At 38.1% G+C, this 20,447-nt stretch overlaps 1 protein-coding gene across 1 annotated transcript in view; it reads right to left on the minus strand.

Annotated features, from left to right (window-relative positions):
- csmd3b (CUB and Sushi multiple domains 3b) overlaps positions 1 to 20,447 on the minus strand; it is a 456,383-nt gene that overhangs the window by 122,527 nt on the left and 313,409 nt on the right. Inside the window, exons 12-13 of the mRNA XM_084738341.1 lie at positions 14,755 to 14,858; positions 13,226 to 13,338 (exon numbers count right to left, since the gene is read on the minus strand). Coding sequence (XP_084594467.1) covers positions 13,226 to 13,338; positions 14,755 to 14,858 — 217 coding nt within the window. The remainder of the gene's footprint in view (positions 1 to 13,225; positions 13,339 to 14,754; positions 14,859 to 20,447) is intronic.

Raw genomic sequence — 20,447 nt, forward strand, 5'->3', positions numbered from 1 at the left:
GCCAGGGTCTCATTCCATCCCTTTCATTTTCCTTAGCCAGAAGCAGCCTGGACTCCAAGTTGGGTTAGCATGGCTCTTATCCCCACTGTCCTCCTCTCCTCCTGGGGTGGTCCGTGGTGGCTGAAAGATGCTGTGCATTCGTGATCGTCCCAGGGTCCGCTGCTCTTTAATCCAAACCCTGCGTTTCTTGTTGCAACGACTTAAAGTATATTTCTGTTCTGTTTCAGCAGTAAAGCTGAAAAAAGTAGTGAAATTTGAAGGAGCTACCAGCTGCAGTATCTACATGTGCAGCCTTTGCCAAGTTTAGCTGTTTAGAGGTTACCTCTTTTTTTAATAAACATTATGTTGCATTTAACAGTTTTTTTCATTCAACTTGTCTATCCTAAATTTCCTCTCTGCTTAAACAGCCTGCGTTAAAACTTTTTAAAACATTAAGTTGCTTAACAAGAGACATAACATATTAAAGGTCTAATTTGTCTACTAATATAATGAATAATGTAAACACCAATACAGTTACAATGTTAGCAGCTTAATTAAATAAAATCACAATGATACATGTTTTTCATATGTATAAATGATCAAATGACCAGATTAATAAAGAGACCAAAGGCTCCCAGTTGAATAGGCCTGCTATAAAAGGCAAGGTCTGGGTGTTGCTGTGTTATTTCTAATGTTTTTACCTTACCAGCATCTCCAAAACTAAAGCAAGATGTGTTAAACACATTAAACCACATCATATAATAATCAAAGGTAGCTGTAATGGCCACAGAAGAAGAGAACTGAAGTGGAAAGCCTTCTACACGCACAAGCACGGTCTGCAATGTGAAGAAGAAATGAGAAATTCAGCCTGTCTAATTAGCTTGTGGTTGTCTGAATGTGTGACCTAAAGGGAGAAGCTCAAATTGACTTGTTCACACTGCAGACATCAGTGAGGACGGACTGTTGAATGAAAATGATCTCATTTATTACACTCACAATACTGACATTTTTTTCTGCCTCACTCAGGTTCCGAAGCAGGCCACTGAGGAGCTTTTGAGGATTGATTTGATATGAGATGTGTGAAGAAAGAAAGACATCATTTTTCTGCTCTCATTAAAACACACAATGTCTGTCGGGCCTTGTGCACATAAAGTGCACACAATTTTATTTTTTGTACTAGACTGTGTAACTCCCATGTACCTGTAACTCTCTGTAAATTGGGCTACAGGATCACAGATAATGATTGGGCTGTTTTCTTTGATCTGGACACATCACAGGGCAGAAATACATCATTCCAGTCTGATGTAAAAAAGCCTCAACTACACGCCCAGGCTCTGTCTCATGACCCTGTAATAGGCTTGTGATTCCAATATCATCAGTGAATTTCAGGATGTGCCTGTCCTTAATAAGATTCCTGCCATCTGTGTACAAAAAGTACAGGTGAGAAAACAAGACACCCACATCTTAGAGGGTTAGAGGCAATCTTTGTCCCACTAAGATATAACCATCAGCTCCTCTCCCCTTCTAAGAACAACATGTTGGAAAATCTGGATAAATAACTAAACAAATGTTACTTCACTGCACTGTGTTTTATCAAAATACGGGATAAAACCAATCAAAGCCTGCCAAGCCTAAACTTAAGAAAGGTTAAAGCAGCATTTTCCAAATGCCTCTTCTGCTTATAGTAAATAAAAAAAGAGTCTAATGAGCTGTAAACCATCTGGAGCAGCTTCTTGATGAGCCCTTCAAATGACTTCATGACTAATGAGGGCCAAAACGGCATCTCGTATGTTTTGGTGTAAGTAACATTGCTTAATCAATCCCTGTGCATTTATTCTATTTCAACACGTTCTCATCCCGGCTTGTTGAATACCGGGGCTGCTTTGTCATGACCCTCGGCATCTCATATTGATGCACAAGGTAATGAGCTGCTGCATGAAAGCGTTTTCAACACATGGTTAATGTTTGCAGTTTGGGTGGGTTTTGGGCACCAGAACTACTTGGTTAGGTTCTGAGGTGTGAGTAAGTCACACACGTAAGTCACAAGCAAGTCTAAGCCTTCATGTTTCCAGCATGTCCCAAACTACTGTGGAGAGAATCAAGCAAGCCAAATCAAGTACCTGCTAGAAGTCAAGCAAGTCGAGGCCAGTCATTGCTCAGGTCAAGTCATATGAAATTTTGATGATCTACCTGATTTCCCACATTTAAGGGTGCCTCGTCGCTGAAGGGGCATGACAACACGTCTGTATTTGACAGCTTGGGAAAGAAAACGAGCTGTCTATTTTAGTATTTAGGAGATATCATTGGGAGAGAAGTTTGAAATAACCATCAGTCAAATTAGGAATCAGGACAATTCAGTCACTACGCTCGCTCACTCAATTAGCCAATTCCATACATGATTTGAAATGTATGGAATATATTACTGAGGCCTAACGAGAGAAACTATCCATCTTTTATAATGAATTTTGACTGAATGAACTACAGATACAGCATTTCAATATCAGTAACACTGGTGGCTACAGGAGAACTGAACATTACATTAGTCAATAATTCATGACTAGAAAATGAAACGCTGTTTACAGTTCTACGATGAAATAAGTCCTGCCCTTCACAGGTTACCTCTGAAGCACACGCGCATGTGTATATATGCACACACACACACACATACAACCAAAAGAGAAAAAAGGACCGGCTTTGGCTCACTACCCCAATACTAAGGTTATTGACTGTAAAATTGAACCACATTTCTGGTTATGTTGTGAATGAATATTTCATGAATTCATATTTCATGGCGTTTCAGCCGCTCTGAATGAAATGCTGTTTAGTGCTGTGTGATTAAGAGGGTCCTGCTCAGTACTTGGATTACAGCGTTGCAACAGGATTGAGATCCTGCGGGACCCAACACAAAACTAACGGCCGCAGGAAATATTAACAATAATGCTGGTCGGAGCGAGCGGTCAGTGTTATTATCGCGGGATGAAATTTCATCTATGAAAATATGAGAGGCTGTTGTTATTGAGCTCGTTAATGCCTTATACTTCAGTAAATGATATCCAAATGTGATAGGGTTCAGTTGCAGTTCTGCTCTTCACTCTTTCATTAACTTAACTTGCTTTCTCTCTTCCTCTCTTAAAGCGATAGTTTGGATTATTTGATGTGGGGTTGTATGAGGTACTCATCCATAGTCAGCCTATTGCCTACAGGAGATGCCGGTGTGCACACCCCCACTTTGAAGAGGCAGAGACAGGCACCAACACAAAAGCTAAGCAATGTACTGTTGTGGCAAGGGCAGCAGCAAAACCTATTTTAGCCACTGAGAAAAGGTTCACCTGAAAACTGTTGTTATATAATCCAAATATCACTCCCCCCAAGTCAAACAAACTATAGGCGACATCAGTAATTTTACCTTGCAGCACACAGGAGCTGCTGATCTATAACTGCCTCGATCTGTGTGACTCTGGTGAAACTGAACTGTCCTTTTGAAACACAAGGGTAGAAAAAAGTAGATTACTTGACTTTTATGCTGATGGTCCTCTGTACTGGGGGCATGAAGACTGGCATCTACTGTAACTAATACACTGACGATTGACAAGTACCTCATGCAATTTCACTTCAAATAACACAAACTATCCATTTAATCTCTCAATTTAGATCAATCATCTAGACAGACATGAAGACAGCACGCACACACACGACAGTTTCTCTCTCTCTCTCTCTCAGCCGACACGCAGACATGCAAACCCACTGAACCAGGGGTCAACTGTGCTGTAAAAATCCACCTTGACATCTTTCCCTCCTATAAAACACATCACATATTAAAAACCATAAAAAGCAGATGAAAAATCTAAAATAAAATCTCAAAAGTTAGAGCTGACATTATGACTCGGTGATTGGATCCTGATGAGGAGGAGAGAAAAAAAAAAAAACAGCAGCCCAAACATTTGAAAATATAGTAACATTGAAAAATCAGGGATGAGACTTTTCATTTTCACCTCTCCTTGAAGGAGGCCGTGATATCAAGTGTTGGCGTTTGGGCCTTGGCTGCAGAGTAATAGTAGGTAAGCTAATCGCATGCTATGAGATAAAGCTAGTAACATCTAGCATGTGGCGCAAAATAGATAAAAAGCGTTTGCCATGAGATGAACACATGTACCATCTAGCCCTCTTTTACAACTGGCTGTGAAACAGGCAGCACTTGATGTTTATGCTGCACTTTGTAGTCTCCCAGCACAGCGTTACATAACACAGGATGATGGGATAATGCTAGAATGATGCACTTAAAAAAGCTGGAGCTTGAGGGAATGACTCATAGCTGGGAACAAATTCTCAAAATCGCCATTCACATGTGTTTCAATGAAAGCAGATTAGAGGTGAGGCATGTATTTGCACTTATTGTTCTATCATTTCAGGCCACCATATTGGAAAAAACATGCAGACATGTGTCTTACAGGCATATTTATATCAAGGAATAAAAGTAATTCATTTGCCATTTTACAATGCAGGGTTGCGCAGGGAAATATAAGTTATAGCCCTTTATGCTTCACACATATAGAGCATATATACAAGTATATTTATTTAGAATAAAATTAAGTAAAATAATATATAGTTATTTATATGCATATACACATACACACATGTACTGCCAGAAAATACCAATTTGGTATTTTTTTTTGCTTTCTATGAATTTCATGTCCATGATGCATTATATGTACAGACACAGGGTATTATAATGAGTTTATAAACCTTTATACAATGAAGTAAAAAATATATAGATAGAAGTTGAGCATTCATAATGCTTTAGAACTCGATGTCAAAGTTACAGCAGTGTTTGAAAGAAGAATCCTAGGTTACACTGCACATTATAACTACAGTGACTTTAACCAGTTATAAAGGCACATAGAAAACTGCTCTAACAAATCATTACAGATTATAAATTCTAAGTGTCTGAAACTGAATGAGGGAATAAAATCTTTATAATATATACAGCATGACTTTGTGAATTTTACATAAAGTGACAGAACTCTATAAGGTTATTAGTTATTGTATGATGTTTATAAGGCATTATTTCATTTCAGAAACATTACAACATATACATTAAAGACCCCTCTTAGAAAGTAATAATTATTTTGTGTATCTGTAGCGCTAAATTTGCCGCTGGGGAAATATAAACAGCAGGAACAAGATAGTGTTGGGAACATGGTGGAGGATCTATATATTTAAAAGCTCTATATTAGGGAGACCTTGTTCATCAACTGTGACTTTGTATATATTGTATTAATGTATACAGTATAAATTATAATGGTGATTACAGTGTATTTTTCCCAGCACTTGTTCTAACTTCATGAATGAAAAGGAATGGCATCAATTATCTACTTCTGATTTTTCCTGGCCGGTCTAATGGCCTGCATGCATCGTTACTAAAAGCTCATTCCTGGCTCCAGAACAAACACAACACCACTCCGGCGTCCATGCGACACTTCAATCTGATGTACAGGTGCCACATCCATGGTCAAAATGCGGCCTTGGTGAGCAGCAGGTGAGTGAGGGCAAATGAGCACCTGTGCCTGGTTTCAATTGGCAGGAATCAGCTGTTACTCCTGCTAAGTGGAACAGAAGGTTTACTCTGTGTGGAGTGTTGAAGCCAGCATCAATCCAATTGGCAGCTGCTGCATTTGAATTTTTATGAAATATATTATTAAGATCCCACTCTGTGGCGGCCCTTTAAATCTCAAAAATAAGATGAGCTGAAGTTGAAGCCTCTCAGAGATCGTAAAGTTTGAACATATTTTTCAACCAAATCCCTGATTTAAAAAAAAAAAAATAGTAGAAGAAGAACTGAAGCAGGTGCAGTCTGTGAATTCCTGCCCTAATGCCCCTGCTAGCCACCCACCAAACCTGTTTTCTGACTCAGACTATGAGTGGTAAAGTTAATAATACATCACTTGATGAGATAAACTTTACTCAGAAAGGGTTTTTTTTCTGAAAGCTGTACAGGGCCCTCTGTACCCATTCTGCTCTTCTGTGTTTTATGAATATTTATCATTTTATAAAACAATCTATTTAAGACACACAACAAATATTCACAATATTAACTTTAATAAATAAGTGAGAATTAATATAAAAATTATTCCTGAGATATCCATTGTAATCTTTTTGATTTAAAGGTAGAATATGAACCCTCATTTGTAAACACATCATTAAAATTGGGCCAAATCAGGGTTATAAAATCTTATTTTCTGATTGTTTCCATGCAACTACAGTTTAAAGCGTAAATAAACACGCCAAAACCTCTGCACAGTGCTGGATTTTGTGTGAATACAAAAGCAATCCTCAGTCTGCTCTGCCTGGGTGTGTATGTGTCTATATCTCTTTCTGCAACTCTCGCAGACAAAGAACAAAAGGAAGAGACAGAGGATGTGATGTAACTGCTGGTCGCTACGCTTTCATAGTGTCCCATCCTCAAAACCTGCACACTGTATTGACTCAGGGCTACACAACGCTGTCAAACAGGCTGAAGCCCAGAAACACCCCAAACACAGCAATATATGAGAAAATAAGAAAATACGGGCAAAGGGCAGGTTCTGTGCAGATAAGGACAGCACCACGCACTGCTCAGGGGTCATAAGTGGTAATTTAGGGCAAAGGTGTCAAACTCAATTTCAAAGGACTGGTTGTAAATGTAGGACTATATGGAGGTATATACTTGTTATCATACTATAGAATTGACTGCATTTGTTTATTATTGGTTTTAGTAATAAGTAATACTTATTATAAAATGAAGAAGACATACTGGCTTGTCTCCATTAAGCACAAACATGCATTCACTCATTAAACTGCCTTCCCATCAACTTTTCTTTCCTTAGACTTTTTTCTCAGCTGCTACTATTCACGTCTCTACCCACAACCACTCACTCAGAGAGCCACTAAGGAAACAGCTATATGATACTGCGACACTATCTAGAAGCTAGATGCCTTCAGTGCACAGATAACAAAACTGGCGTTCATTCTGGGACATGCAGTTTGTGAACATGATATTTCTGTAATGCAGCAAACAATATTCTTCACAAGCTCTTGCAGGTCACCTAAAATGTGGTGCCTTGCATTTGACACGTGATTTAAAGAGATGATATTATGGTATAGTGTGCTGCATAGCATGCCTTTAACCTTACTGTGGCAGTTTATATTTTCAAAACAACCAAAAGCCAATTTTACATCAGATATCATTCTATAAATACATAAGAGAAACCCTGACATGCATCTGTGCATTAAGACACTCAATATCTTTTTCATTTCATACAAAATGAAAATAAATCACTGAGACGTGGCTTTATTGTTGTTGAACTAAAAAAAAAAAAAGAAGCAAATTTAAGGCAAATATTATGCTTTGAAAGTGCTTGAACTGTTGCCATCGCATAAGTCCACAATCACACACAAACAAATGCATACACTCACCAATATATTACGCTCTAAAACCCCAATGGCACCTCTTTATGTGTGTGCCGACAGATATATAAGCTTATGATCAATTCATTTATTCATAGAGTAGACAGAAACTCACTGAAACTTTAATGTAAATGATGTCAATAATGTTGCTGCGCTCCCTTAAATCTATAGCTGTGACATGCCGTGAGTCAGGGCAGACTGAAAGATTGCTGTACAGGCAGTCTGGATTGCTATATGTGTGTGTGTTGGAGTGTTTGTGTGTGATTTGTATGCCTAGCAACGGGTAGTGGAGTCAAAGTGTTGCAAGGTTGGTGACCTTGACTTTAATAATAGATGAATGGTGACAAGAAAAAGAAAGGGATTGAGAGAGATGGGGGCATTAGACAGAGAGAGCCAGAAAAAGAGAAACAGAGAGGAAGAACTGGTCAGATGAAAGACAACACAAGAGAGGAGTTCTGATACAGGATATGCGTTTAGAGAGGGAGAAAGGGAGACGCAGAGGAACCAAACAACCGTGCATTAGACGGGAACTGATGGAGAAAATGTTGTGATTTTTCGAAAGAAGGGAAAAAGAGAATGGGGGATAGAGAGATGGCTAATGAGGAAAAATGAGGCCGATGGAGAGACAGACAGAGGGAGAAAGGAAGAGGGGGAGAGGGAGAATGTGCGGAGTGAAAGAGGTGAGTGACTTGTTGGTAGAGCTTCGTTGGCTCACTGATGGAGGACCTGTCTAATGCACACAAACACACACACCCACACACACACACATACATTGTGCAGTGCATCGGTGACTTTGCAGCAAGGCTAGAGTTACTGATAATGTTTATATTTCATAGCCAAGGTCTATGGGATGTGGCTTTAGGAATACACACACACACACACACACACACACACACACACACACACACACACACACACACACACACACACACACACACACAGGCACGCACGCGCACACACACGCATACAGCATCTCTCTTCCTTTTTCTTCCTCAAAAACCCACTAATACCACAGGCACCCACCTTTAGTAAATCTTGTGGGTGATGGAGCCAGCACTCAGAGACAAACACATTAATCTTGCACTGAGAATTGGTAGAATTTTTCAGGCTACTTGGGTTTGAGTCAAAGCCAAATTAAGGGATGCATGTATATATACATATATACATATGTACATATGTAATGTACACACACACACACACACACACACACACACACACACACACACACTCAGTCAGTGACTACATATACATGCACTCTCATTTTCCACTAATATTCAGAAAAGGACAATACTCTGAGGCCTATTCAGTGTGGATATTCCCAATAAGGCTTTATTCTGATTGTAGCACTTTCCAAAGACACGTGGGATATGCTGATATTATTCAGGTTTTAGGAGCATTCTTTGGAAATGTCAGAATGTCAGAATATGTGCCTCAATTGAGGTTTTTACTTAAAGGGATGGGATTTACTCCAAACTCAAAAACATATTTTTTCCTGTCACTGTACCTGTAGTGCTTTTTAGCCATCTAGATTGTTTTGATGTGAGTTGCTAAGTTGGCTTGGCTTGTGGAGCTCAAAGCACCAATCACATACTTCCAACAAATTAATTGTCAGCAATGTATTTCCAGAAATCAGTATAATCCACATACCTTGTTGTGAGCCGTTTCATGTAGGAACTTCTTTCTGTCTATAGTACCATCTCCCGAAAATACCTTTTTTTTTTTTTTTTTTACTAGGAAGAAACAATATTTCTACCAAAAATAAAGTACTTGCTACATGAAACAACAACAAGGTCGGTGGATTATTTTGAATAACCAGCTCATGATTTCTGGAAAGAGACATTGCTGTTGAGATTTTTTTAAATGTTAATTTGAGCACCACAAGCCGAGTGCCATTTAGTTCCATTATATTCAAGAGAAGGCAGACATCTCTGCAGCTGATATCTCCCAAACTCGGCAGCTCACACCAAAACAACCTAGATGGATAAATAGCACTACAGGTAAGAGGGAGAATATGTATTTTGTTTTTGGGGTCATCCATTTAAGTTAGCAACAAATGGCCTCTTGCCTGTTTACAGTTAGCTCTGTATGTTATAAACAAACCAGCAAGCCAACAGTATATAAGGTGGGGGTAGGGATTTATGTACAAAAGAAAAGCCCACATTTCTTGACAGAAGGATAAACACACCAACTTTTAAGAATTATGAACGACTTAGATATGAGTATCATTACAGGATATGAAAGCATAGATGATCCTGGACATGATAGTAAAAAACACACACAAAAAGAGATATTAGATTAATAAATCTTACATAATATTAAAGATGTTTGTGAGTATGTATGTGATTTTACAGTTGAGTAAACTTCTCTCTAAGGTCTCTGGTTAACAAACAATGTGATGCTGATACTGTGACTAAATTACAGCAACATATCTTACGTATTTCTGTACTGAAGTGAGTTGTTACTCATAAGCTGACACATTGCTATACACCATTATATCTGTGACGAGCTAATATTGGCCGAAAATATCATCCGGCCAGCCGATCCAGTGAACACCTACACACCATTTTCTGGCGTCTGATTATGCTTCTAGGATAAACAGGGTATAAATATATTATCCATTGTTAAAAGTATTTAGAATATGCCTAGAATATAGACAGCCAAATCCCTGCAAATAAAAGAACATCAGGCCATCGTGCTCTTACAATGGAGTATTATTATAAGCATGGATGCATTTAAACGGTGGTTCTCTCCATTAATTTTTCTATCGATCTCTAAGGGAAAATTACTCAGGAGAAATGAATGAGGATATGCACAGCTATTGTGCAGCTCCTTAGCAGATGCCCTTTATGATTTAAAGTGAGTCTGACACGCTGGAAAGTTTTAAATATGCTGTTCTTTATCTAATAATGTGTTTTAGACTATTGCATGGTTTGGAGCTGATGATAGCTCATACTACTACTACAAAAGAAATCAAATATGAAAACTAAAATTTCAAATTTCTGTTTGAGTAACTTTGTACATTACTGAATTAAAGTATAACATGTTGAATTGCAGAATTAAAAATACACAATACAACAATTGCAAAAACATTCAATTCAACTGGACTGTTGGTTCTTTTAATCAAGAAAAGTGAAGAAAAAGAAAAGTAAAGTAAAAAAGAAAACTTGAACAATTATGACTTCATCTGATAATATAATGACTTTTCTCTCCTAAAATTACAGCTTTATTCTCATAATATTAAAACTTGTCTTGATAAATTCCAACTTTATTGCTGAAACATGTCGACTTATAATATTATGACTTTTTATTGAAATTACTTTATTCATCTAACATTTCACTCTGCTGTAGGTGTCAGTTTAGCTTGGCACATTTCCTCCACTTAAACTCAAATATGCATGTGCGCAAATACACTTATACCACAGAACATAGATGTTCAGACATAATGAACAATGAAACCTAGTAAAAATTAACTAAAATGAGAAAAAAAGCAACAAAAAATACCATTTAAAGTAAAAACACTGGCCAAGAAAAGTATTAGATTAATGAGAACGAACTCTGTGGCACGTTGGCCCAGAGCATAGTGTTTCTGTCTGACAAACAAGAGGATGTAGATTCAATTCCACCTGTGGGGATCGTAACTATATACACACCATTCCACTGACCCCATTCATAACCAGCATATGCTCCGTAGCTGTTTAGATTTCCATCATTTAGAGACCGTATCATTTCAACTTCACATTGAAACTCAAGGAGCATAGAGGGCAAAGATATATCAAAACAATGTCTCATTGTCCAACCACTTCTGGAACTCGCTGCATTACCAGACACGGCGCTGTGACCTCATTATGACAATAAATCCACAGACGATGACACCCAAATGAGGCTAACAAAGTTCACTTCTGCAGCAAAGCTTCACCTCTTTGTATTTCATGGGCTGTAATCAAATTCACACTACATCTATCAAACAGAGAACTTTGGAAAGGTTAATATTTTAAGTATGGCGGAAACTGCTTCGACAGAACAGATAAAAACTGTTTTTAATTGATATTAAGATAAAGGTCAGTTGTTGCTAGACAAATATGAACTTTTTAAGAAAAATAAAGCAGAAAATTGGACTTGAAAGTTGAAGAACATACCCTGAAATATACTCCATGGTTTGAAAAATGAAATAACTTTTGTCTGATCAAGAGAATTTGACTTTTGGATGTGAAAAGTTCCCTACAAATCCACTCCCACAAGCTGACTGACTATGGAAGCTGACAATTCAGTGTGATATCAGGCAACGTGAAAAGATAAATTCCAAGTGAAAATAGACCGCGAGGGTAAATCCTTCACATAGATATCTAACATAAAAAAATCTGAAAGACAGTATCTAAGGGTACGCACCCAGGTTGATCTCTACTTTTTTCTTATGCCATCCTAAAACAACACAAATCATCTGCAAACAAAACCATCTACGATGCTGACTGAGAGCGACCTGTGATGATCTGTGGACCTTCTGTGGTTTTAGACAAGACAGCATTGCCTCCAACCCTTACATCCATAACACACAAATACACAGACAGTATCCAGAGATTTGACACCCTTTCAATCCAAAAAAACAATCAGTGAAAGAGTCATCGTCACTTCACTCATTTGTGCATCTTAGCAGGTCTCGGTAAATATATTTCCTCCAAGTTGTTCCATGTCAGATACATGAAAAAAAAGTTTTCCAGGGGTTTTGGTTTAATGTGAGACTATGTAGGTTAGATAAGATTCTCTTGAGTGACTTGCTTTAAAAGACTTCATCATTAGGCGACCCGACTGACTGTGGGTGGAACAACACTACAACCTGGGAATGACAAACATGTTTCTAGATGTCCTTGTTTTTTCTCAGTGATAAAGCCGGTGAAATGTTTGTCAGTGACACAGTCAGTCAAAACTTAGTGAATTGACTGAGTAGTGTAAACTAAACTACAGTTTATTTCTATGATACTTCTTGGTATGTAGTTACTGACATGCACTTTAATGTCTGTCTGAACTGTGATGATATTTATGATGGTTGTTACATACAATTTTAGACAATTGTTGTTTTTGTCTGATTTGTCTGCTTTTAATGGGTCTATATCCTCAATGTATTTATATGATAAAGTCTCTGAAATTACACAAGGAACAGAGTTGGACTATGAAGCAATTTTGGCATCGTATTGTCGGGTATTGCAACTCCTGCATTCATTAAGTGATGCACAGCGGCCAAAAAGGCATTTTCTCCATACGCAATCATTGGAAAAGCAGCAGCTGTAAAATTATGACCATGTTTTTGTGTCACAACCCCCCTGAAATGACTATTTTATTATCAGAATTTGATCAGTTTGGTCCAACAATATTTGGAAAGTTTACAAGAGTCGTGAATGTGAATGGTGAAAGTGCCCAGTGAGCAACTTTCATAAGAATGACTGTGGGGGGGGGCGCAATCTCTAACCACAGTATCCAGCTCTCCATAATATATCCATGGTCATACCAGATCACGTAAGCCTGTAGTCGCAAAATCCCCGAGTGTACTGAACTGAGCAAGACTGTTTTACTGCTTATGAATTCAATTCTTCATGTGTAAGCGTGACACTGTGTTATATCTTTCTGTCTTTCAAGAGTCAGAAGCATTATTTCTGTAAGTTACAGTGGATCATAACAGAAAGAGACAGGCCTTCCCGCCTGGGTATGATGGAGCACAACAGATGGAGGTGGTTTCTTTCTCAGCCCCTTCACGAACATAGAATTCATTTACTTTTTCTCACGCTCACACAAGCACAAGCTAATTTCTTACCTTTGTAGTTGATCTTAAATCCTATAGATCCGACACTCTCGTCCGACTGAAGGTGAAGCCACATCTGGTGGGTCATGCTGACTATCAGGTCGGGAACAAAGCTACCTGATAGGCTGGGGCAGAAAATACATCACTATTAAATCATTGTCATCATAATTACCATCATAAAAAGTATAATTTTCATCACTGCAATCACAGCCATAATCAAATTCTCGAGTGCTGCTCTGAGTGTGAACAAATTGCTGGAGTGTACTGTGCTGCAGTTGAATGCTTTGGTTTGGTTTGCTTTGGTTTTGCAGAATGTTCCCGCAGGAAGGCAAATTGCTCAGAGTACATTCATACCATCCAGCGTTTTTTCACACTGCCAGCAGCTTTTAGGCATGAAAGTTAACAGTGACGACTCCAAAGTGAATTAATATCATCCACTTTGTAAAGGCTCTGCATCTGTTATACTTTTGGGCACTGCAGAGCATTTTCAAAATTCAAGAACAGTTCATCCGTCTGAGTGGAGCACACATAATGCGAGCTGCTGTTTTACGATCTGGCTAATTGCGAAAAAGAAGATGAAGGATTTCAAGCTAGCTGGCAGCTGAAGGCTGTACATCAAGAACCAGAATGAAAATGGACAAAATAAATGAACATAACTTTGTGGCAGTTTTACTCTGATCGTTTAGACCTCATGTACAAGATGTTAACTCTGTTGTTGAGTGTTCGATAGACTTACAATAGTGCTGCTGCTAATGAGGGCAGCTGGTTGTTATGGAAACACAAAGTGTGCTGCACAATCTGCTTTATGAAATCACTGAAAGAAAATGCAGTCAGGGCAGCACATTTTCTGAAAGCTGTTACATTCTTTAAGGAGTTTATCTCACAACATAACTTTGGTGAAGCTGTTTTGTTGCCATGATCGGCCTGGTAAAACAGCAGAACCTCCTCTGTATATATTTCATCATCATAATTTAAAGTTAAACATATCAGTGATGCTTATTTGCCTCTGAAAACTTTTTTTTTTTTGGAAGCAGCTACTACACTATTCTGTCTGACAACCACCACTACTCATGTTGGCATTAATAGAGATATGATACAGTGTGTGATTTCACACCTCTGATTCCTAGATGAATAATGTAGTAAAGTCAAGTTTTAATATTTATACAGCAAGTTTTTCTCTGAGGGTTTTACAGCCAGCCTACATCTGACACAGTCTATCCTACGGTGCTTGATCTAGATCAGAAAAAAAACTAGCGCTGCAACGATTAATGGATTAAGTATTAAATTATTTGCCACCTACTGTATTTTGATAATCGTTTGAGTGGTTTGAGTAATTTTTTAAAAAGGAAAAGTCTTTTAACTTAAATGTGAATGTGAATATTTTCTGGTTTCTTTAGTCCTCTGTGACAAACTGAATATCTCTGGGTTGATTTTATAATGTTTTATCAAGATATTGATGGACAATGGATTGTTAGCTGCAAAAAACAAAACAAGAGACTTTTCACAGGAAATAAATGGTGAAATGACGGTGTAATACTTACACTTGTAGTATAGTTGTAGGATCCCCTACCTCCCCTCCATCTCCTATAGTCAGAGTATCGTAGGCTATCTCCAGGTCAAACTCTTCAAAGTTGATCTGGATTACCTGACAATCGCACAGAAAAACACAGACGCATGCATGTCAAGCCACTTGAGTCAAAGTCAGTTTAATTAAATTCAGGTTCACAAAAGTCAGGGCTGCTCAGTCAAAAGCCATAGAAAAGAGGAAGAAGACGCAGAAGAGGAAGAAGAAGAAACAGATCTTGCAAACAGACATTAATCATTAGAGACCTCAGAACCCCACAATATATGGTGATGTTTACTGATCCAAGTTTAAGAACCATCAGTTCAGATGGGATGCCTGTTAAACAAAACAAAACAAAGCAAAAAAAAGAAGAACAATAGAAGAACAAGAAAAGAAAACTTTGACAATTATGACTTCATCTAATAACGACTTTTCTCTCCTAAAATTGCAGCTTTATTATCATAATATTAAAACTTGTCTTGAATAATTCTAACTTTATTGCTGAAACATTTCAACTTATATTATGACTTTTTATTGAAATTACTTTATTCCCCTTACGTTTCATTCCGTTGCAGGTGTCAGCTGAGCTTGATGCATTTTCTCCACTAAAATTCAAATGTGCATGTGCGTACGAATATAGTTTTACAGATATAATGACTTTTTTGGTTTTCTTTGAAAATTAAATGAAATGAGGAAAAAAGCAACAAAAAATACCAATATCAAACAATATAAATTGAAATGAAAACACTGGCAAAGAAAAGTATTAACTAGAAATGACATGAATAGTGTCATAAGTATTTCTGTGGTATGTTGGCTCAGTGTAAATAATTTCTGTCTGACAAACAGGAGGATGTGGGTTTAATTCCACCTGTGGGTATTATAACTATATATCCATATCATACTACTGACCCCAGTCATAACCAGCATACGCTCCATAGCCGTTTAGATTTTCAAGACCATATCAAAGACACGTTTCCTCCTCATACATGTCCATAGGTGAATTATTAGAATTCATTAATGCATCACACAATGTGGTTTGATTTCATTCAGTGTTGCAAGGAGAACTAGGAAGAGACAAGAAACACCTCCTGTGCTGCACTCAAAGCTGGGAGAATCAGCCCACAGCTCAAAACTCTGATCAGGAATTATTAAACCAACGGTTTCTGTTTCATCTAAGACCAGAGAGAAACACATTTGGCAGTAGAGAAGAGACGGGAAGAGTGGAGGAAGAGAGATAAAGAAAGGAAGAGATGGGCAGAGAAGGGAGAATAGATAAAGGGAAAGAAGAAGATGGTGAAGAGGCAGATGGAAGATGGGATGAGAGGAGGAGGCAACAGAGAGGAATGGAGGGGCAATAATGAGCCTATCTTTGATGCTTGCAATGTACAGTGTTAGAATATTTTAAACTAGAATTCAGACTTGACCCTCAGGGGAGGACTGAAACCTCACTTTGCCTAGTCTTCCTCCTCTTCCCTTTTTCCCTGTGAGGAATTTTCAGATTTCCAGATTTGATATTCTGCTGCAGGACTTCAAAAAATATCCAAAACATCACACAGGTGTGAGAGTCTCCTGCATGCTGGTCTGTTAATAGTAAGCGTATTTATGTGGAAATCCATTTATTTTTATTTTTCAGCATCTGTTTGTGTAGCCTGTACTCATTCTGTTTGAGTCACACATCATAAATACAGTTATTTTTCTGCTCTCCTCTTCATATGCAACCTGAATACTTGGGGATATGATACCACTTGTGTGCATGCTGACGTATAAACAGCTTATTGTCACTGTGACCTTAACCATTCAATCTGTGAAGAAAGAGGGAGAAAATGAAAAACCAAACACAAAAAAACTGCGGCCATGCCTTTCCGCTCACCTGCTGTTTACCTCCTTATCTGTTGGCTCTGACGCCTGATTTGCTTTTGTTCACAGGGGTAATCTTTTATTTCTTTCACACCATAAAGCTCGCTCAACTCTTGATTTTGCATGTGGCAGAGGAAGCAGACTTTTTGTTCAACGTTACAAAAGGCTTTACCACTGACGTAGCCATACCAAAATAAAATCAAGCAGCAACACCACCATCACCTGTGATGTGAGCAGAAAGGAGTTAAATGAGGGGGGCTGCAAAGATGAAGCAGTGATCTGCCAGTTGCTCACAATGCTGACTCAGTCTTATCAGCATGTAATGCAGCAGATTGGATTAAAGTATCACCTACAAACCTGCTAAACTCTCTCTGGCAAGCACACACACACACACACACACACACACACACAGACACACACACACACACACAAACATACATCAGCACTCAGGTATACACTGTCACAGACACACTCACTTATACAGACAGGCACAGCTTTGTGGAGATTAATGTGTCTATTTCTGTGATTACATAGTCACCATTTTCACACTTATCACAATATTCCTATAAGCCCACAGCAGGCTTTCAATACAATGGCAGTTCTGACAATAAATAATGTACATTGGTTTATGTAAAGAATGTTTCTACATGCTTTATCCACAGGCAAGACCCAACTCTCTCTCCTATAAATTACATTTATATGTTTTTAAATTGCTTTCATAATTACGTTGTCTTGACAACGTAATTGCTGCATGGATTATGTTCAGGGACAATAATTGTTTCACTGAACTACACAGTACATTTATATAACACACTGTAGTCGCAAGAAGGTGGTTCAGGTGGAGGGCACGAGAATAAAGTGGAAGACTATCACACAAGAGTGCAGGGTTTTTGTCTCTTTCAGGATGGTAAGGAAAGATTGTGATTTTGGGTAAATTTAAGTAATAAAAGCACTTTGGTTAAACAAAGGAAAGATTTTGATTTTGTTTAGATTCAGGCACAAAAGCGCTTTGTTTTTGGTTTAATGTCTCAAGTCACTGCTTTGAATAATGCTGCATCACTGAGACTGGATAATGTATGGCAAGATTACCTGTTTTACCTAATTTATTTTTTAACATTGAACATTTTTTGATATGTTCAGTAACAACGTTTTTGTTGTTAATTGGTGCATTACGTTTCCCTCAAATTAATGTGCTGCAAATTAGTTGTACTGTATATGAACACAATCAAAATGTGACAGGGATGCAATACCAGATTCTGCATTTAAAGGGATAAGTGTAATAATAATAATAATAATTATTATTATTACTAATATTATCAAAACACCACTTTTCATGTTGCACATTCTTGTTGCAATAATCAGAACATGTTGCTATACATCAGTATATTCCATAATAAGTTTAGTTTCAACTAGACATGCACTGGATTGCAAGAGCTAGTAACCACTTGCTAGTATGTAACTAAATCAGATATGAAATTTGGTTGCACCACGATGACTTGAGGCATAACTTAGCTCAGTGGTTTTCAAACTGGGTTCCAGAGACCTACAGAGGTATTTGAGTGTTTTATATGGAGTCCCCAGCAAAAGGAAGAATAAAATATTTTAACTTTGATCAAGTTCAGGGTTTAATTTTGGAAGTTAGAACAATTGTCGGCAACAGGGAATTGCAGATTCAGAAACAATTAATTGTAATTTATAGTGATCATTCAACAATGAAAACTATCTAACTAAACATAAAATAATTGTCAGAGGGGATTCTTAAGACAAAATCTTCTCAGATTTGGGGTTTGAGGTCTAATGCACATATACTGTGGGGGTTCTTGGCAGGAAAAAGTTAGTTAATAGGTTCTTATCAGTTCTTTGAAATTTTATGATTTACACCTACCCTTGTGGCATGTGTAGCTATTTAGTTGGTACTTAGTTATACTGTAACTTACCTTTGTGGAGCAACTGTCATGTATAACTCAAAACTTAGTAATAATTAACAGTATAATTCTGTTAAGTTTGAACTTGCATAACGTTGGTGCAACAGGCTGCAGTTCTTTAAGACTAGCTTGTTAAAAAAGTGATGAATTTGAAAACAAAATATGCTGCACGTATTTGTATTGTTTACCTGCTATAACACACAAAAACCCCTCATGATTTTTTCATATTGGTGTGATTTCATGAGTGTGGATTTTATACCAGCTCTGCATTTCCTGAAGAACCACGGGCAGTGATATATTACTGGAAAATACCCCTTAAGTACAGTAAACACAGCACACAGTGGTGAGTAGACACTGTGCTACTACAACTGCCAATCATCTGTCTGCCTGAAATTTCTAGATGCTGATTGTTGTTATTTGGCTTACATTTAAACATTGGGGATTTTTTCCTCACCACATTTTTTTTTTTTTTTTTTTGCCAAAAAAATGAACTCTGGCTTAAAAAAATGATGAAAAGGAGCCTTGACAAAACAGGTGAGGGCAATGAAGGCATCAATAAATTCTAACAAATCTGCTGAATAAATAAATTGCACGGGGAGCAGTTACTGAGTGAGTGGCACATGATGTAAACTGATAGAAATAACAGCCGTTTGTGGTTTAGTTAGTTGTCTATCTGAAAGAGACTTCAGTGCTGTGGTGGAAAGAGACCAGACAAACCGGTCTATCTCTGTGTATATATCCTTTATAGAACACCTTAAAGCCACATCAGCACTGTTCACACAGCATTAAACACAGCTAGAGTATAACTACATTACACTGTGCCTGTGTGTGTCTATGTGTGTATGTCTGTGAATGCTGTACTGTAACTTAGATCAGAACCTCATTACTGACCGTGTGTGGGTCAGTTTTTATTTGTGTTCTGTATCATTTTCAGTGTTGTGTTTATGTGCGATAGATGAAACTGAATACTCTACATGTTTCTCTCTACCCTCTAATAGGTTGGTGTTCATGAAAACATCCATCTCTCCCTACATCTCCCCTGCCTCTCTCTATCGTTCCCTCTCTCTTGCTGTCACCCTCTCTGTCTCTCTCTTTCTAATTGGCTGCTGCATTCCTTCTTTCCATCCATCTATGGCTTCTAGCCAATGAGGCGACAGAATTGGATTTCTGCTTGATAAAGCACTTCCTTTGGTTGTCGTGGAGACAGTGAGGTGGGGGAGGCTCCTCCCTACCCATACCATAATAAGATCGAGGATAGCTTTAAGATACAGTTACTGTAGGAATGTCTGAAACACCTGGCGAGATGCACAGTCAGTGATATAAAGGGGGCGCAGATGACCCGGGAGTAATAGATCGTCTGTGACAGTATTACACTAAAACCTCGGCCATCCGCTCCCCTTGAATATGTTTCCGCCTACACTATATAAATGTGCCATTGTGAGAAGAGCCGCGCTTTAGCTGATGAAGACTGATGGCCAGGCCCCTTTGCAACTTAGTGTTTTTCCCCCTTACTTACATTGAGCTGGATACACCAGGTGCCTCATTTTTAGATAGCTACTCTGAGCAGGAACCTGTGGGAAAGGCTGCGCATGGCTTTTATGGTTGCTATGCAACTACTGTACTGAGAAATGTATTTGAATCACTGTGCTCTTTTGCTAAATGTTTAACATTTCTGAACCTGAGCCCTAAAAAAGTGCTACGCTGTTCATGCTGTCATGAAAATATAAAAGCAGGCCATTTTATTACCAACAGCCAGCAAAAGAAGCCAGAGCAGGGATTCTTTCTGTTTTTCTGCCTCACGGCTTCAGTGCATGTGTCTGCTTTCTGTAGACCTACAGGGCATTGTAAATTAGCACAAAGAAAGCCTACCCAAAAGTGTAACTTTCCC

The sequence above is a fragment of the Lutjanus erythropterus genome, chromosome 16, assembly GCF_056507025.1.
Source record: "Lutjanus erythropterus isolate fLutEry1 chromosome 16, fLutEry1.hap2, whole genome shotgun sequence".
NCBI classification, from domain to species: domain Eukaryota; kingdom Metazoa; phylum Chordata; class Actinopteri; order Lutjaniformes; family Lutjanidae; genus Lutjanus; species Lutjanus erythropterus.